The following is a 15,814-nucleotide window of genomic DNA, read 5'->3' on the forward strand; positions in this document are numbered from 1 at the left end:
GCAGCAGCGCGTGGTGTGAGGGTGGACAACTCAGCCCCAGGCCCTCCTGCTTCTGCAGGCACATTCCTGGCCTGCCGGGTGGGCGTGAGCGCAATCTTGCAGATTCTTTTCATAAAATTTCTGCTCTCACAAGGTAGGCGACGTCTCCCCCTGCCAACCCCAGCTGTTTTGTCTCGATAATTTAGGTTGGCGAATCCTGAGTCAGAATTGTAGGCCAGATCTCTATAGATTTAATTGAAGGGAAAAATCACACGACTATGCAAAGCTACATAGGCAAAAATGTTTGTTCTGGTGTTGTTTGTGCAAGTGAAATAGTAAAAATATGCTAAATGTCCTTCATTAGGTCACTGGTTAAGTAAATTTTATAGATTATTGTAACCATAGGACATAAAGCTTCTAAGAATGCTACAGATGTGCATTCACTCACCTAAAAAGATACCTGGATACACTGTGAAGTCAGAATAAGACATAACCAAGCAGTATGTGTGTTCATAGTGTGTGTGTGTGTGTATGTGTTCATAGTGTGTGTGTGTATGTGTGTGTGTGTACCTATATGTGCACAGGAAATAACCTGGAAGGAGACTAAAATGCTCACTGCTCACGGTTATATAATTTAATTTGCTATTTAAAAATTTTTTTTACAATAAACATTTAATCATAGTATTCCACTAACTAAAAAGTTAAAGTGCCGAAAACATTCAGAGTTTTTGAGGATAAAGGTCACCCTGTTGCTGGTGGCTCCCAGGTCCAACCTGGGGAACCTGGGAGAAGTCATAGCAATGCTTATAGGAACATGAGGAGGGTGAGGCTTAGGTAGGCTATGGGCACCAGTCAAGGGTACAAAGAAGGGCCAGCTGAATTTTCCTTATTCCCCGAAGAACACCGTGGCAGAGCAGAGCTGGCTGTGTCCAGCCTGATGCCGCTCTTATTTCCAGGTGAGCTGATCAGAGGCCTACCTTGCACCGTCCGTCTCTGGCCAGCTCAGGATTAGTCCCCAGGATGCAAAGCCCTCGATGGCCACCAACACTCAGCGCAGGGACAGCATCACCGGGAGGCCAGCCAGTCTAGAAAGAGAGGGGAGAGGATGGGGTAGGGAAAAGTTAATCACCTTTGTGAAAACATCTCTGAAATTGCAGCATCATGGCACCCACTCTGAGCGGAAGCTTGTCTCCACCTTGGATCTCTGATTACGACTGGCCCGAACTGTGCCAGGGAGCCCCGAGATAAGGGTGGCCAAGTAGGCGGCAGAGAAGACCATGGGGCAGACACTAGCTCCCCACCACCCTTCAAACACAAAGCCCTAGGCCCCACGGTGGCCACGAGCAGGGGATGAGGGAGACCACAGTGGCACCCCCTTCTAGCTCAGCCAGACCATGGAAGTCCAGAGATGGGGACAAAAAAGAAATTTAAGTCTTTAATCTAACGTCGAAAAGAAAAAAGGACACGAACTCTAGAATTACAAAAACAAACCATTACTTCTTTCAGACAATGGGCAGGAAGACCTTGAGGAGGCAAGGAATGGTTCTCTGGAGAAAATTTTAAAAAAATATATAGATTTAATACCTAGCAGAAAGAGGCCATCTATCACGGGGAGGTAGGGCTCTTCCTCGCTCCCTCTTCCAAACATAATCTATGTGAGCGCCACCCCCTCGACGGGCACGGCAGCCCCCGCTGAAAAACGCACGGTTGTCATTACCTGAGAATCAATATATTTTTCTAAACGGAATATATCATTATCAATTGATTTTCCTTTTTCCTCTTAGCACCCCAGAGTCCCGCATAGCGGGGAAAGCTTTAATGTGATATGAAGGATTTGGACAGGTAAATAAGTTCTGGTAAACGAATTCCACCTTAAGATGAGCTCCTCTCCCACACGGCAACGGGGCTTTCTCAGAACCTCTCAAGACAACCTTTCTCAGCTGCCACTGACAGAGACACACGTGAGTCATATCAAATAGCCATTTTAAAGCGGAAGGTGGCAAAAATATTATTTTTCCCAAGGATAGAGTGTTCCCTTTACGATGAAGAAACAACCTCTGCGGGGAAGCAAAGTAAGCCAAGGTCGCCATTTAATTTTGACACAGAGCCAAAGTCGTGAGTACACTTCCTCTGCTGAGCCTGTGTGAGGCACACAGATACATCGATCTCCTTGGCCACTGAGTATTGACAGTACTAGTGATAATAAACGATCGATGTAGTGTTTCTGGGAAAGATCCTTGGCAGATATATGCCGGTGAAGAGAGCGATGTGGGTCTCTCAACAGTGAGACCATTTTTAGATCCTGGAGAATTTCATCCATCCATCCATCCATCCATCCATCCACTATTTATTGAGTGCCTTCTTTTTTAATTTAAAAAAGATTTATTTATTTATTTATGCATACAAGAACCAGAGGTGTGGGGGTGGTGAGAGGATTCACCAGAGACAGAGTGGGGAACAGGCAGATTGACTGAAACATACTACTGAGGGGAGCAGTGGGCGAGTCAGCAGCGGTCTGCTGCACCATGTGGGCAGCTCCCTGGCCGGGGATCGAACTCGTGCTGTAGTGGCTGTGGATAGCTTCATAGGTTGCATCTTAACCCCTCGTGCCACCAGGGAGACCCTTATTGAGTGCCTTCTCTGTGTCAGGCACTGGGAATACATGAATTTGAACAAAACAGAAAAAATAAATCCTGCCCCCAGGGAGCTCATATTGTTGTAGTGGGTGACAACCTGGAATAAATAATCTTAAGAGATAAAAACCAATTCTACCGTGTATTAGAAGATAGTCCATGCTGCTTATTAGAGACAAAGCAGAGGAGTTTGGGGATCGTGCAGTTTAAAGAGAGTGGTGAGGGGAAACCTCCTGAGATGACATCGGAAAACACAAGAAGGTGGCGAGTTACAGGAACATTCCAGGCTGAGGAAAGAGCATAGTGGGCATAGTGGGCATGGTTGTTGAGTCCAGGGTCAGCAAGGAGCTTCCAGCTGCTGACAAGGGCGACAGCAGTTGGAGATTAGGCTAGAGATGTGAGGATCCAGATGGTGAGGGGCTTGGAGGCAGCTGTAAAGGCTACGAATCAAGAGCCCCAAGATCTGGGGCTGCCGAGGGAGCGCTCACCCTCGGGACCAGACTCTCAGAGCCAGTGTCAGGTGGCTGCTTCCCTTCTCTTCAGCCCAGGCACTCAGATCTCTGGGTTGTGCCCCATGAATATGCTGACACAGCCAGGCAGGAGCCCCGAGGGGCCTGGGGAGGGAGGTGGCTCACCTCCAGGACAGTCGGGTTCTGATTTCCTCTGATCACAGTGGCCTTGTCTTTCCAGCTTTGTGGCCCCTAGAAACCACTTCTAGAGGTGACGACGGAAACAAGTTCTCAACAAAAGCAACCACACACAAACCCAAGTCTTGGGGACTTCATTCCCGCATGTGCCTATAAGATCTCCACAAGCACTGATATGTTAGCAGCACAGGCTGTGCTGGGGCCCTCCCGGTGGCCACTGTGGGTCTTGCTTTCCACCCTGTTCTGTGCCTTGGGAGGTTCACCTGACCTGGCTGGAGGGTATCGCTTGAGCTCGGAGACCCTGTGACTTCCATAGACATCAGCAGGAAACTGGGGATGGGGTGGGGTCGGGAGTTTATTCCTTTCTTTCATGTGCTGCCTGTGCCCCTCCACTGAAGGTCTGGTTCTGGTGGGGGGTGGGGGGTGGTCACACAGCTCTGTCTCTGGGCTCCTTAGGTTTAGAGACAATAACCCCACACCTGTAGGAGCCCCGGGGTATCTTGTGTGATGTCTTCACACTGTGCCTGTGCTGTTGTGAATAGCCCTTTCTGTAGATGTTCTTCAAGGTAGACAGGTAGGGTCCTGTCCAGACCCTAATGGATACGTTCTCAGGAGGGTCTGCAGGACTTTAGCATCAGACAGAATTAGGGTTCTAACACTGTTCCTTAGTTTGGCAACACCAGGTAAGTTACCTAGTTCCTTTGAAACTCCCTTTCCCATTTTTAATACCAGAGAAATTTGATAGCTAATTATCACTCACCCTCTCCCTAGCAGCCTGGCTCCCATCTCAGCCTGGCTCTCGCCCCTCAAAGACCTGGGCAAGCAGCACCTCAGGGCATCTTTGCCCACCCCCACCCAAGACCTCTTCCCTGGAGGGGTTTCTGACTATTCTCAGCTCACATTTGGGATTAGTTTTATTGTCTCCCCATGAGTTTATTTATTTTCTTGCTCTTCTGTCTTCCACCCAGTCTTGACTCCTAGTCAAATCCAGAGCATCCTGGAGGACAGACATGATCCTACAGTTTGACTCTATGGCCCCCAGCAGCCGGCACATGATGTGCATGAGGCTCTCCCTTCCTTGTCTTTTCTTTGTATACGCCACATTCATGCACCTAAACAGTTTAATGAGGTGCATTAACTCTTCTAATGAGGTACATGGCATTTAAACTGATTTTTAAATAGATCACTAGAAACTAATTTCTAGTAATAATTTTGTCCCCCAGTTCGCATTGTACGACTTTAAGTTTCCAAAGATTCTGGCCTGAGAAAATGAAGCTGAGTGAAGAGTGAATCAAAAACCCCAGGGAGATAGGTATGGTTTTCCATCTCGAGGTAAAAAGAAGGTGCTGCCTCTGGACTTGACTTCTGATATCCCTAGGCAAATGGGCCTGTTCTCTTCTATTCACTTCAGCCTCGAAGGATACCCTCTAATCTTAAAGAAAACAAAATTTAAAAGCAAAAGGAAGACCATAGGAAATAAATAAGTCAACACCTATAAAACAGGTCTTACATCCTTTCCTTGTTTGACAGGGCATAAGACCAGTACGAAAACAAGGTGCTTCAACGGGCTGCTTGGGTTCAACAGCTGCTTAAATTCTGGGAGATCTTGAAAATTAAACTTAAAGACATTTTCGAGGTCATTCCTAACTCTAAGTCTATAAATAACATGGTACCTGGCATGAACTAAATTGATAGCCAAGAGAATTATAAACAAGGACCCTAGGATTTTTTTTTTTTACTTCTCTATAAAAGATACAGTGTGGAGGGCGGGAGGAAACTGTCTTAAGAGAGACGAAACCAATTAAGGAGTCTCTAGCTTGATGCAGGATCAGAGAGCAGACCTGCCTGGGTCTTGACAGGGCACCCAATTATGGCTCCAGCACCGAGACGCTCACCACACTCAGCCAACCAGGAAACAAAGATTCTTTCTTCCTTGGGAGGGAAAAACAAAGGCACCAGAGACTGTACCCTAGTGAGAAAACCAGCTCTCTGCTTTTTTGTCGGCCCAGACTGGGGACCCCATGGCACCTGGCATGGGCTTGGAGGTTTGCTCTGACTGGATCCAGCAAAAGGAACTCTCATTCATATTCTTTTAAGAAGAGAGAAAAATAGACCGTTCATTAAAAATATCAACCATGGGTTCACCAAAGCCTGCAGGCATCTTGCCAACACAAAAATAAACACTTTCAGATGGTTTATCCATCAGGTTAGCGACAGTTCATGGGCAGAGGGTCCGGAAGGCTCTGCTTTCAAGAGGGAGAGAATGAAGATGCAAAGATGAGAATGTAACGAGAGACCTCCCAGCACAACGCACAAGTTTCCTCCTCTTCCTTTACGGAGCCAGAATTGGCTGCTGAGATCCATTACTTGTTCTTGATGCTGGGACGCTCTGCCTGGCAAGTTTTCGTGTGGGTCTGTGTTCTTCAAAGAGACGTAGGTCTCCTACGTCTCCTTGCGCATGAGATGCCTTCACAAAACTTCCATCATGTTTGAAGTTGACAAAGCCTAACACATTCACATTTCCTCATTTACCTTTTCTGACAAAAGTATGCGTTGATTATTATTCTTCCCATTTTATAGTCGAAGAAACTGAGGCTCATGGAAATTACACTAGTCCAAAGTCATACAACCAGTTGAGCTTCTGACCTGGAATTCTAGGTTTTGTTTCTCCATCCTGTTTCTTTGTCCCGAATTATCAGGCCTCCCTGTGCCCTGGGCTCCATGGATGAGAAGAAAGCTGTCTTGTGTTCACACTGCTGTCAGCTACCCTGGGCTGAGGAAAAGCACAAGAGCTAGCCCAATCCGCATTCCAGTCAGTCCTGAGCCCGAACCAACCCCATGGCCCAGCTGGCTGCTTCCAACCATCTCCTTTTCACACAGCACATCCCTCAGCAATTAAGTCAACTAGGACTCGCCTAGCTCAGCGCCACCTCCCAGTCTGCCACGGGACCCCCAGTCTGGTCAGCTAACAGATGCCGGCACCAGGACAAGACAGACAGGGCCTTCTCTCTCTGAAGACTATGGGGAAGGGGACTGGTGACGCCTCAGACGCCGCAGCCTGATCCGAGGGGACATGTAAGGCACCTGGCACGTAGTAGGTGCTCAGCATAGCGCTGTCTAAGAAGGAATGTGCCTACAACAATCAACTCATTTTCTGCCATTTTACTTGGAACATCTGGACATTCACACTGCAGTTTCATGACTGGAATACAAACCTGTGTGTGTGTGTGTGTGTGTGTGTAGTGGGGGGGATCAGACACTGCTTCCAGATTTCATTCTTATAAACAGGCCTGCATCCTTCCTTTAAATTGCAATAATTCCTTCCCAGATGTTGCTTCTCCTTCAGACCCATAAATTTAAGCTTTTCATGATGACACGCCGCAGCACCGGGCTGGGGGCTCTCTGGAGTGCTGCCGCATCTTCCCTCGCTCATTAGACGGTGGCGCGAGCCTGCGAGAGGCAGGGCTGGTGCTCACAGGGTGCACTCTGGGACAGGAAGGCCAGCTGCCCATGCCGCAGGGTGGCGAGGAGGATATGGGCGCCCCTCTCCACCCTGGAGACGCACACTGCACCTGTAGCCTCTATTCCAGAACTTCCAGGTCTTCCCGGGGGGCATTGATGGAGGAGGCCACCCTCCAGCCACCCTGTGGGTCTTGGAGCGCGGCCTGCTTGAAACTGCCTCCTCTCTTGGCTCTTTCTGACACCCCTGCGGTCAGGATATAGCATTTAAACAGGACTCATCCAGGGTTGTGGGGAGCAAGACAGAATGGCAGGCCGGGGTGGGAGGGTGGTGAGGAAAGAGGCAGTATATGGCAGGCAAGCAGGCTCCGAGGTGACCACATTGGAAGTCACACCTAGGCAAGAGCCCCCTCAAGTCTGGACCCCACAGACTGGACCCCACAGCTGAGCCCTGAGAGAACAGGCCTTCCCTCTTCCTTCTGCCTTCCCAGGTCCAGTCTCTCCTCGGAGGCCTGTGTCTTTCCTGATGGACCCAGGAGCCATCTGACCTGCACCCTCAGCACGCAGGAGCCAAGCACACCTGTTCTCTATCTGGGCCAATGCTGAAAGTGTATGTGTGTGCACGCACGTGTGTGTGGTGGTTTCACAGATGTGAGGACAGAGAGGGAGCCACCAAACAAGTTGGCTGGATCCAGTGTGTTACCACTCCCTGGGCCACGGGCTGTCCGCCAGGGTCTGGAAGGAGCAGATCTGGCTCCTCCGCAGCCGGAGTGCAGGTCTCTCTGCGTCCTCTGCACCTGTGGGCTTTGCCTTCTTGACAGCTTTAAGAAAAGTCACATCACAGAGTAAAGCAAGGAGGGACTTTTAGAGTCAGTGGGTTTGGGGGTCTCTTCACACAGACACTGAGGGGTCTGGGAAGTCCTTTTGCCAGGTCTGAATCCTGGAGACCCACTCCAGGCAGATTCATTTTGTATTTCCATCTTCATCCCTGACACTGGCCTCAGGGGTGGCTCAGTTGGGGCGTGATCTGTGGTGGAGACCTGGGTGTGTCACTGCTATCATGTCATGGCCTCTCCTCATGCCCAGCCCTACCTCAAGTTCTCATCTGTAGGGCAGGGGTGCTATTACGAGGCCTCCACAGCGGTTCTGAGTTACAGGTTTGTACATAAGAAAGGCCCTTCGCACAGCCCACGCAGCCATTCTCCTGACCACGCCTAATAATGAAGTCTCCAGTGTTGTGGGGAGGGTTGGGAACAGCACTAGAAGTTACCCTCTTTCCCATGACCCCCACACAGGGAACACAGGTCAGCTCCCCCCCTGCAGGAAAGAATAGCCTCTCCTGCACCCACCCACCATCCACCCCCCAGCAACTGGCAAAATCCAGGCCTGAGAGTGGATGCTGTGTGGCTTTTCTTGCCTCCTTCCCCTCCTCTGCGAGGGCCAGCAGCTAAAAACCCCTTCCTGGCCCCCCATGGGCCTGAGAGGCATTTGCTTCCTCACCCAGTAAAAAGCTGTTTTGTTTGAACAGATCTGAGGTTGTTTCAATACTCTCAGAGAAAAAAAAATTGTGAAAGAAAAACCTTTGGAGATTACAGTACTTTTTATCCAGATATGATGAGTTATCCATTTAAAAATAAACCACAGACAGGCATGTTTCTCTGTACCCAGGCAGAAAGCAGTCATTACCAGGAATTTCTGTTAAGTTCTCTGCTTTTCTTGGCCAATATAGAAGCAGCCCGGGAACTGAAAATAGAATTAGAGGCTAATTCTGTTTTCCTGATCTCTACCAACGTGCTCGGGCAGGGGGCTTGATGGCACCGCGGCTTCTCGTACCATCTGAAAAAACACGAACCATTCATCGCTCACCAAGCTCACGGCACTTCTGCAAACGGAAGCAGCAGCCCGGGAGTCGGGCCAGAGCTCAGAGCAGTCAATACAAACACCCCAAATCACGGAGCACCGCGAGGCCTGGCTTCCAGTGCAGATATGGGCAGAGGACCAAAGGCAAGAGAGGAGGCCTGGCAAGTTCAAGGTCACAGGGCCCATCAGCAGGAGAGCCCAGAGGACTCTTCTAACCATGCTGCTATCCTTTCTTTCACCCGGTCATCTTTCCACAGTTTAACTGTAACCAAATATTCCAGGAAATTCCCCCGGAAAGGTTAAAGGACTCATGGCAACCCAGCCTTCCGCCCTGCACAAAGTCCACCGTTCACTCTCCTCTCCAGCAAGCATTAAATCAAATATTCCTGGCTGCATTACTTTTCAAGCTTGATGTTTCTAAATCCAAAGACATCTATAAATAATACATACTCATTTATATGTACATTTAAAAGATAAAAAAAAAAGCCATAACAAAGATACCTGTAGATTCTTCTGAATACTAATGGCCAACTTAGAACACAGGGAAGCAAGGGCTAAGGAACACAGGTAGCCACTCTCAGGGAATTCCCCCCCACTCCGTCTCGGGCCACACCCAGGAGGGCGGCAGGCTCCATTCTGAACCCACTCCATTCACTGCTTCTCTCCCACGGTCACATTTAGCCATCTGCTTCTTCTTTTCTATGTGGGACTGTGTATTTTTTTCCTCTTCAGTTTTATATGAAACATTTAGCAATGAAGTAGCAAATAAAAATACTACATATCATCTAGAATTCATATAAAATTGTAGTTGGCTTTAACGCATCTAAAGGTTGATAAAGAGAAACACATAGATGCTTCTTAAAGGCTTGTTTATATTTTATTACACATTGCACACATCTCACTCCATTGAGAAAATTTAGAAGTTGATGTGGTTCTTTCTGACACCAGCCAGCATGGCAAAGATTACAGCGTCTACAGGAGGCTTTTCCTCTGGAACACAATGCACGCGCCTTGCAATTACCCAGCAGACATAAATGGTGCGCAGAAGCCATCAGCACTCACGTTAGTCTTTGGAAAGAGGGGCTTTGTGCTTTTTTTTCCAACCCCACAGGGTGCATTCTTGGCGCTGTCTAGTTACCCCATCCTCTATGCTGCGGGGCGGTGGATCCAAACGGAGGATGTGACCCGAGCACCCTCACCTCACCTCTCCGACAGATGTAGGTCAGCTGGAAGCCATCGAGGCTGGCATTACCCACCACATACCCAGAGGCAGAAGGAGGGGAAGTCACGAGGCTGTGAGCGGCGAGGGCAAAGCTAATGACACCAGTGGGACTGCAGGTGAGAGGAGAGGAGGCCCTTCCCATTTTGAGGGCAAGAAGATTTGTGTCAGTGCTCCCTGTAGGTCCTGGAGGAGGAGCCATTTGAAAGATCAACCTGGAGACAGGCTTCCAGAACAGCAAGCCTCTTAGTCTGGGTTCCACTCCAAAGTAGACCCTGAAACACCAACTTGGATGGGATGCAAATATTTCCTTTTGGGCGTGGGGGAGGGAGCAGTGGTGATTGACCCAGGTGAGTACTGCGAGGGAGTAGAGGTGTGAACTGGGACAGGAGAAGCCAGTCAAGGGTGCGGTAACCAGTGTGATGGCCCTGAAGGCAACTGGCTCATTCTTGCTGGGGACACTCAGAAGAGACCACATCTTAGAGCTGCCCGGCTCAGAGACTAGTAAAGAAGTTGAGGTCTTTATTCATCACTGCCCACTTTTCACTGATTGATGGGTGCTTTTGAAGGATCAGTCCCTCCCAAGACTCCAGCTGTCCCTGTGGGTGTGGGTGGACAGGGCATCTACACACAGAAGCAGGAATGGGGGACTGTTCGCAGGCTGGGGGACGGGCGGGCCCTGGCAGCCATGGGGGCAGGTAATGGAGGTAAGCTCATCGCACCTGAATACCGCCGGGAGCTGCAGTTTCAGCACCTATTCAGATGCCCCGGCCTCCTGTACCCTACTCTTCCGCATGAGGGGAGACACACATGCTGCCTGCCACACAGTAGGAGACCTTGACTTTGCTGGTTCCCACAGCACATGCCGTGTCAAATGTGACTATAATGGGATCATCTGCTGTCTGTCGGCCGTGCAGCAGCCATGTATGAAAAATAACATTGAGGAGCAAATTAAGTGATTTGTCCGCAAGCAGCCTATTTAGATGAGGGAGGGCTTCTGTTGACAAATCTATTAAAATCATACACGAATTATCTAAGGCACATACATACACGTTCTGAATGAGGACATTGATGGTGGGTATTTTAAATACAACTTGGATTAAAGCATCTTGTCTCACTTGAATGGGGTCATATTAATTAAGACCAGAGGTGAGAAAAATAAATTATACCCATCACCTTCTTCACTAAAAAAAAAATCTGGAATTTTCACTTCCAGGGGGTGATGCCATAAAAACGGAGATTTTTGGTTATAGTTGAGAACTGCCCACAAAAATGGCTATAGGGTGGAAGGACTCAGATGAGCCCCAAGGTACCCTCAGATGAGAAGGGGAGAGTTGGGAGGCAGGGGCCTCTCGTGTCAAGTGAGGCTCGTTTGGATGAGGGCTTCAAGCAAGGGCTTTATTTGGAGAGTGATCCCAAGAGCTCAGGCCAGTGAGTGGGGAAAGAGACAGGTAAGTAAGGAGTCAACACAGGTTCCGCTAAGTGAGCAGGTCGCCACCCAGGTACCTGGGATCCTGCTGGGGACCCCTGGGGACAGGCCGAGGATGGCTCAGGTGTCCATTTGAGTGTGAGGAGGTAGAGTATTTTCTACCGACTCCCATTTCTCCTGCACTGAGAGCTGAGGTCAGGCAATGCCCTTCCTGCACGCAAGGCCTGCTGCTCCAGGGGCCCAAAAAGCTCTGGGGGTGCTGGTCTGGGGAGGACTCTTGGGAAATGTACCCCCAACATGAGCAAACAGACTGTGCTGGAGACTCATAACCTCTGATCATTTTGATGGAATTCATTTTGCTGCTTTCAAAAGTCTAACAAAAACAGACTTTCCCCCACCCCCATATAATCACTGAATAATATTATAATCATTTTGCAGGGAAATTGCATTATTTCCCTGATGGAAGCATAGGCTTGGAACCTCTCAGGGCTTCACCTGCTACATTACTTTTCAAAGTATGAAGTAGCAGGTTCCAATTATTTGAAAAAAAAAAAAAATTAAAACAGTCACAGCACAATACAGAGTGTGATCCAGACGGAGAGAATACACATTTCCAGGACGGGCACCTTGATTAGTGGCTATGACTGTTAAACACATTTCAGGTAATACAGTGATAATGGACATTAATAGTAGCAATAGTGCTGAAGTGCCGGAACAGAATCATTTCTGATTATATTACTATTTCCTTTTGTGGAGCACAGTGCATATTTCCAAATGATTCTGTGCTCATTAAACTATACAAAAGCCCAGCGGCGGGTCAGAAGAAAGGTGGCCAGAAGAGACTTGCAGATTCTGGTGTTTGAAAAGTGGGGCCAGATGGTGGCCAGACCCCAGGCAAGGGTAGGGGGGTGGCACAGCAGGCCCAGCTCTGTCCTCTGGGGCCAGGAGTGCTCAGCCTATCTTCATGGACGCCAGCCAGAGAGGCGATGGGCGTGCGGTGGGTCTTAAAGCAGAATTTGGTAAATGGAACATGCTTGCCTCTGCCCAGCTTGGTGGGCATCTTCCCCCATGTCTCCCAGGGCCCCTCAGCAAACAGGGTGCTGCCTTCAGCGTATCTAGCAAACTACCCGAGAGATTCTGTGTCAAGAAGACCCACCTTACAGCCCTATGCTCTCCCCCTGAATTTAATGAACACGGGTGTAGACATGATTTTGGGAATGATGACTTCATAATTTTGGTGTGTGGATGTTGCTGTAACTATAACTTCTAAAATTCACTTTAAAATGGAACCTAGCCAGGGTCACTTGGCGCGAGAGATGGTGAATGTCCACCTATAAGGCAAATGAAACAAAAACCAAAGCAAACGCCACCACCTGCTTCACCTTAAAGGGATTGGGAACTGTGATTTGGGGTATCCCAAAGGCAGGGGTAGTCTGCAGACTCAAAAGGACGGTCTCTTGAAAACTTGGATGGAAGTCGGAATCATGGAAAAACCTCAAAGGACTCGGAAAGTTGTTCTGGGATAAAACGCCACATTGGGCAAAAAATACACACACTGGTGTTGAAATGTCACATGGCAGGTTTGAATAATGACTCTTGGATTATAGAGATGGAAAAAGTAGTATTTTTAAAGTGAACATTTTATATTGTTGGAGATGTATAACAAAGTCGATGAATTTAAACATAAGTAAACGGTTTATTTCATCTATATGCCAAAAATTTCATTATGCAGTTGGCTAAAGTTTTCTTTTTGAAGATCTTTTCTCTGGTATCCCTTTAAAGGTCTCAGGCAGTAAAAAGCAAGTTTGATTTCCCAGGCTAAAATTTGCTGCACTGATGCTGTTCTGGCAAAGGCTTAATTTAATCTACAAGCCAAGGCCACTAGGGACACTAGAGGGTGTTGAGTCCCTTCCTTTTGCAGATGGGAAAAAAAAAACGAAGCCCAGAGAGTTCTCTGTCCTACCGCAGAATCCTTAAAGGAAAAGTGAAATGTCTCCCACGGGCACGGTGCGCGACAGCCACGGGCCTGGGCCCTGCATCTGTCAGCAGAGATCACTGGGCTGGGAGCTCAGAGGCAACACGCCAACCTGGCAGAACCCGCCTGGGGTTATTCTATGCACTGCCCCATCTGCTTCTTCCCTCCAGATCACAGACCAGTTTGCAGTTCCTAGGCCCTGCCAGAAGTCTGCCACTGCTTAAAGAAATGAAGACACATTTACTTAAAAGCCTACCTCACTATAAAAATGCATCTCTGAGCTTCTCCCCAGTGGGAGGAGCAGAGCTGAGATGGGCCAGGTGGGAGTCACCCTCTGTCCTGCCTCTATGAATCTGCCTCGGCCTGAGCAGCAAAAATCTCTTCTCCTCCCTGGTGGGGCGAGTGCCCTCCGCCTGCACCTTCACTGTCCGCCCTTCCTGCCAGTCCTGGGCCAGGGGCTGACCCATCCCTGGTGATGGGAGCTGGAACCACTGGAAACCGAATCCCTGGAAAGCAGCATTGGCCCCACTGAGGATGTAGCTTTGGGTCCTGAGACTATTTTAAACTTTATTTGTCATGCAAATCACCTCCCCCTAGCAAAGATAAAGATGAAAGGGTGCATTTGATAGTGGTGCATGTGTCCTGATAGCATTTCATGAGGTTACTGGGGTCCTTTTAAAGGTCTCAGGCAGCAAAAAAGCGAGTTTGATTTCCCAGAAGCTCCCTTCCCTCAAGTGAAAAAGTAACAGCTATATGAGAATTCCTCATCAAGAGGAATTAAATGGGCCATCTCAAGGCCACGCTCCTCAAAGCCACAGGAAGCGCTGAAACATGCGAATGTTCCTTTTGGATGCTCAAGTCTAGTGCCAGAGTCCAGACCCCAAGGGGGAAGCAGAAAGGACCACAGGGGATTTCAGGCTGGACAGTGAGCCCTGGCTCCCCGATTACAAGCTTCTTGACCCTCTGCCTCAGTGTCCTCAACTGTATAATGGGGGTAAGGAAAGCACTTCCCCCATAGGGTTGTTGGGGGATGAGCGAGGTCAATCGATAAAAGTATTCAGGACAAGGACTGACATATAGTGGGTTCTCCATAAATGTCAGTGATTACTGTTTCATCTTGTCTGCCACCAGGCGATCTTTCTAAAGCACAAATCTGGCTTCCTTTAGTGGCTTCCCCTTGAATAGACAATCCCAAATATTTGGCATGGCATCTATGGCCCCAGCCCAGCTCCAGCAACTTCCACTCTCACCTGCCACTCTGTCTGTTAAAAGAAGGGGGCCCGGAGTGTGCGCCCTGCTGCTCCCACCTCCCTGCCTTTCCGGAGGTGTTGCCTCCACCTGTCCTGTCTGCCCGTCATCTTCCGCTTGGCCAGCTCCACTGTGCTTGCCAAAGTTCTCCCCCCTGAGACCCTGCAGTTTCCATATGCGTACATTTATTGTAGCATTTTTCACTCTATTGGCATTTTGGACTGAATAATTCTCCCCGTGTGGGCTGTCCTGTGCATTGTAGGATATTTAGCAGCATTCCTGGCTTCCACCTACTAAATTCCAGAAACGTCCTTTTGTCCTCCACTCCTCAAAGTGTAGCAATCAAAAAAATCTCTAACGCTGCCCATTGTCCCCCAGGGTAGGGAAGGGGACACTATCACCCCGCTTGAGGACACTGTGCCATACTCAACTATAAGCCCCTTGAACACATGGGCTAGAAATCATTCATTTCTGTATCACTGGAACCTGGTCCAGGACTTGGCAAGTAGTAAGTGCTCAGTAAACACCTGCTGAAGGGAGGAAATAAAATGAATTCAGCTCAACATGTCCCCCAGGGGTGAGATAAGTAAGTTGGATTAAATGATAACTAAATGAATGAGATACAGAGAATTTGGTAAGTAAAGAAAAAACACAGTAGGTTTGTTGAATAAGACCCTCTCATGATTTAACATCTTAAAAGAAAATTTTCGATTCCCCTATTTCCTTCCAGCTCCCCCTCCACCTTTCCCACTCAGCTCCTTTGCACCCCAGTGAACCTCCTTCAAGAGTTGCCTGGGGCTCCTGTCTACATGCTCACTTCCCGCTCCCTTCTCAGCCCATTGCTCCATCTCAGGTTCTCCCATGATGGTCACCAATGACCTCCATGTTGCTAAATTGATGGAATGTTTCCATTCTTCATCTTGTTTGATGACTGTTCCTTGAAAGAGGGGACAATAATCACAATACTCAACAAAGGACACTGACAGTGGATGCCCTGACCAGTCAGAATGGTCACTGGGCATGAACAGCCACCTGCTGTGCAGTGTCCAAGCTGAGCACAGCCTTGCTGGAAACACTTTCTTTCCCTTAGCTCCCATGCAATGACCTCCTGGTGTTTTGGTAGCTTTTTTTTGTTGTTGTTGTTGATCTTTTTCCCTATTCCACTGCTGTTATTTCTCAATTGTGCGATCACCTTCCTCTCTCTGGCTCTGAAATATCAAAGTTCCTTGAGGATTTTTCCCTAGGCCCTCTTCTCTTTTTTTTTAAATCTAGTCTCTCCCCCTAGGTGATGGCATCTGTGCTCAAGGCTTCAATTAACCTCTCCATGCTGATGACCACATACCCCCCAGCGCCTGCCTTTCCTCT

General features: G+C 48.6%; 1 protein-coding gene across 4 annotated transcripts in view; it reads right to left on the bottom strand.

The window, feature by feature from the left end:
• The window catches only part of KLHL29 (kelch like family member 29), a 255,870-nt gene that overhangs the window by 184,148 nt on the left and 55,908 nt on the right, over positions 1-15,814 (bottom strand). For all 4 annotated transcript variants that reach the window (XR_008554134.1, XM_054701329.1, XM_054701328.1 and 1 more), the window contains exon 2: positions 957-1,064. Coding sequence is in view for 2 of the 4 variants with exons in the window: in XM_054701328.1 (XP_054557303.1) it covers positions 957-1,064 (108 nt within the window). In the remaining 2 variants the exon portion in view is untranslated. The remainder of the gene's footprint in view (positions 1-956; positions 1,065-15,814) is intronic.

Source organism: Talpa occidentalis, unplaced genomic scaffold (assembly GCF_014898055.3).
Source record: "Talpa occidentalis isolate TD23 unplaced genomic scaffold, MPIMG_talOcc4v2.1 talOcc4.5, whole genome shotgun sequence".
In the NCBI taxonomy this organism is placed as follows: domain Eukaryota; kingdom Metazoa; phylum Chordata; class Mammalia; order Eulipotyphla; family Talpidae; genus Talpa; species Talpa occidentalis.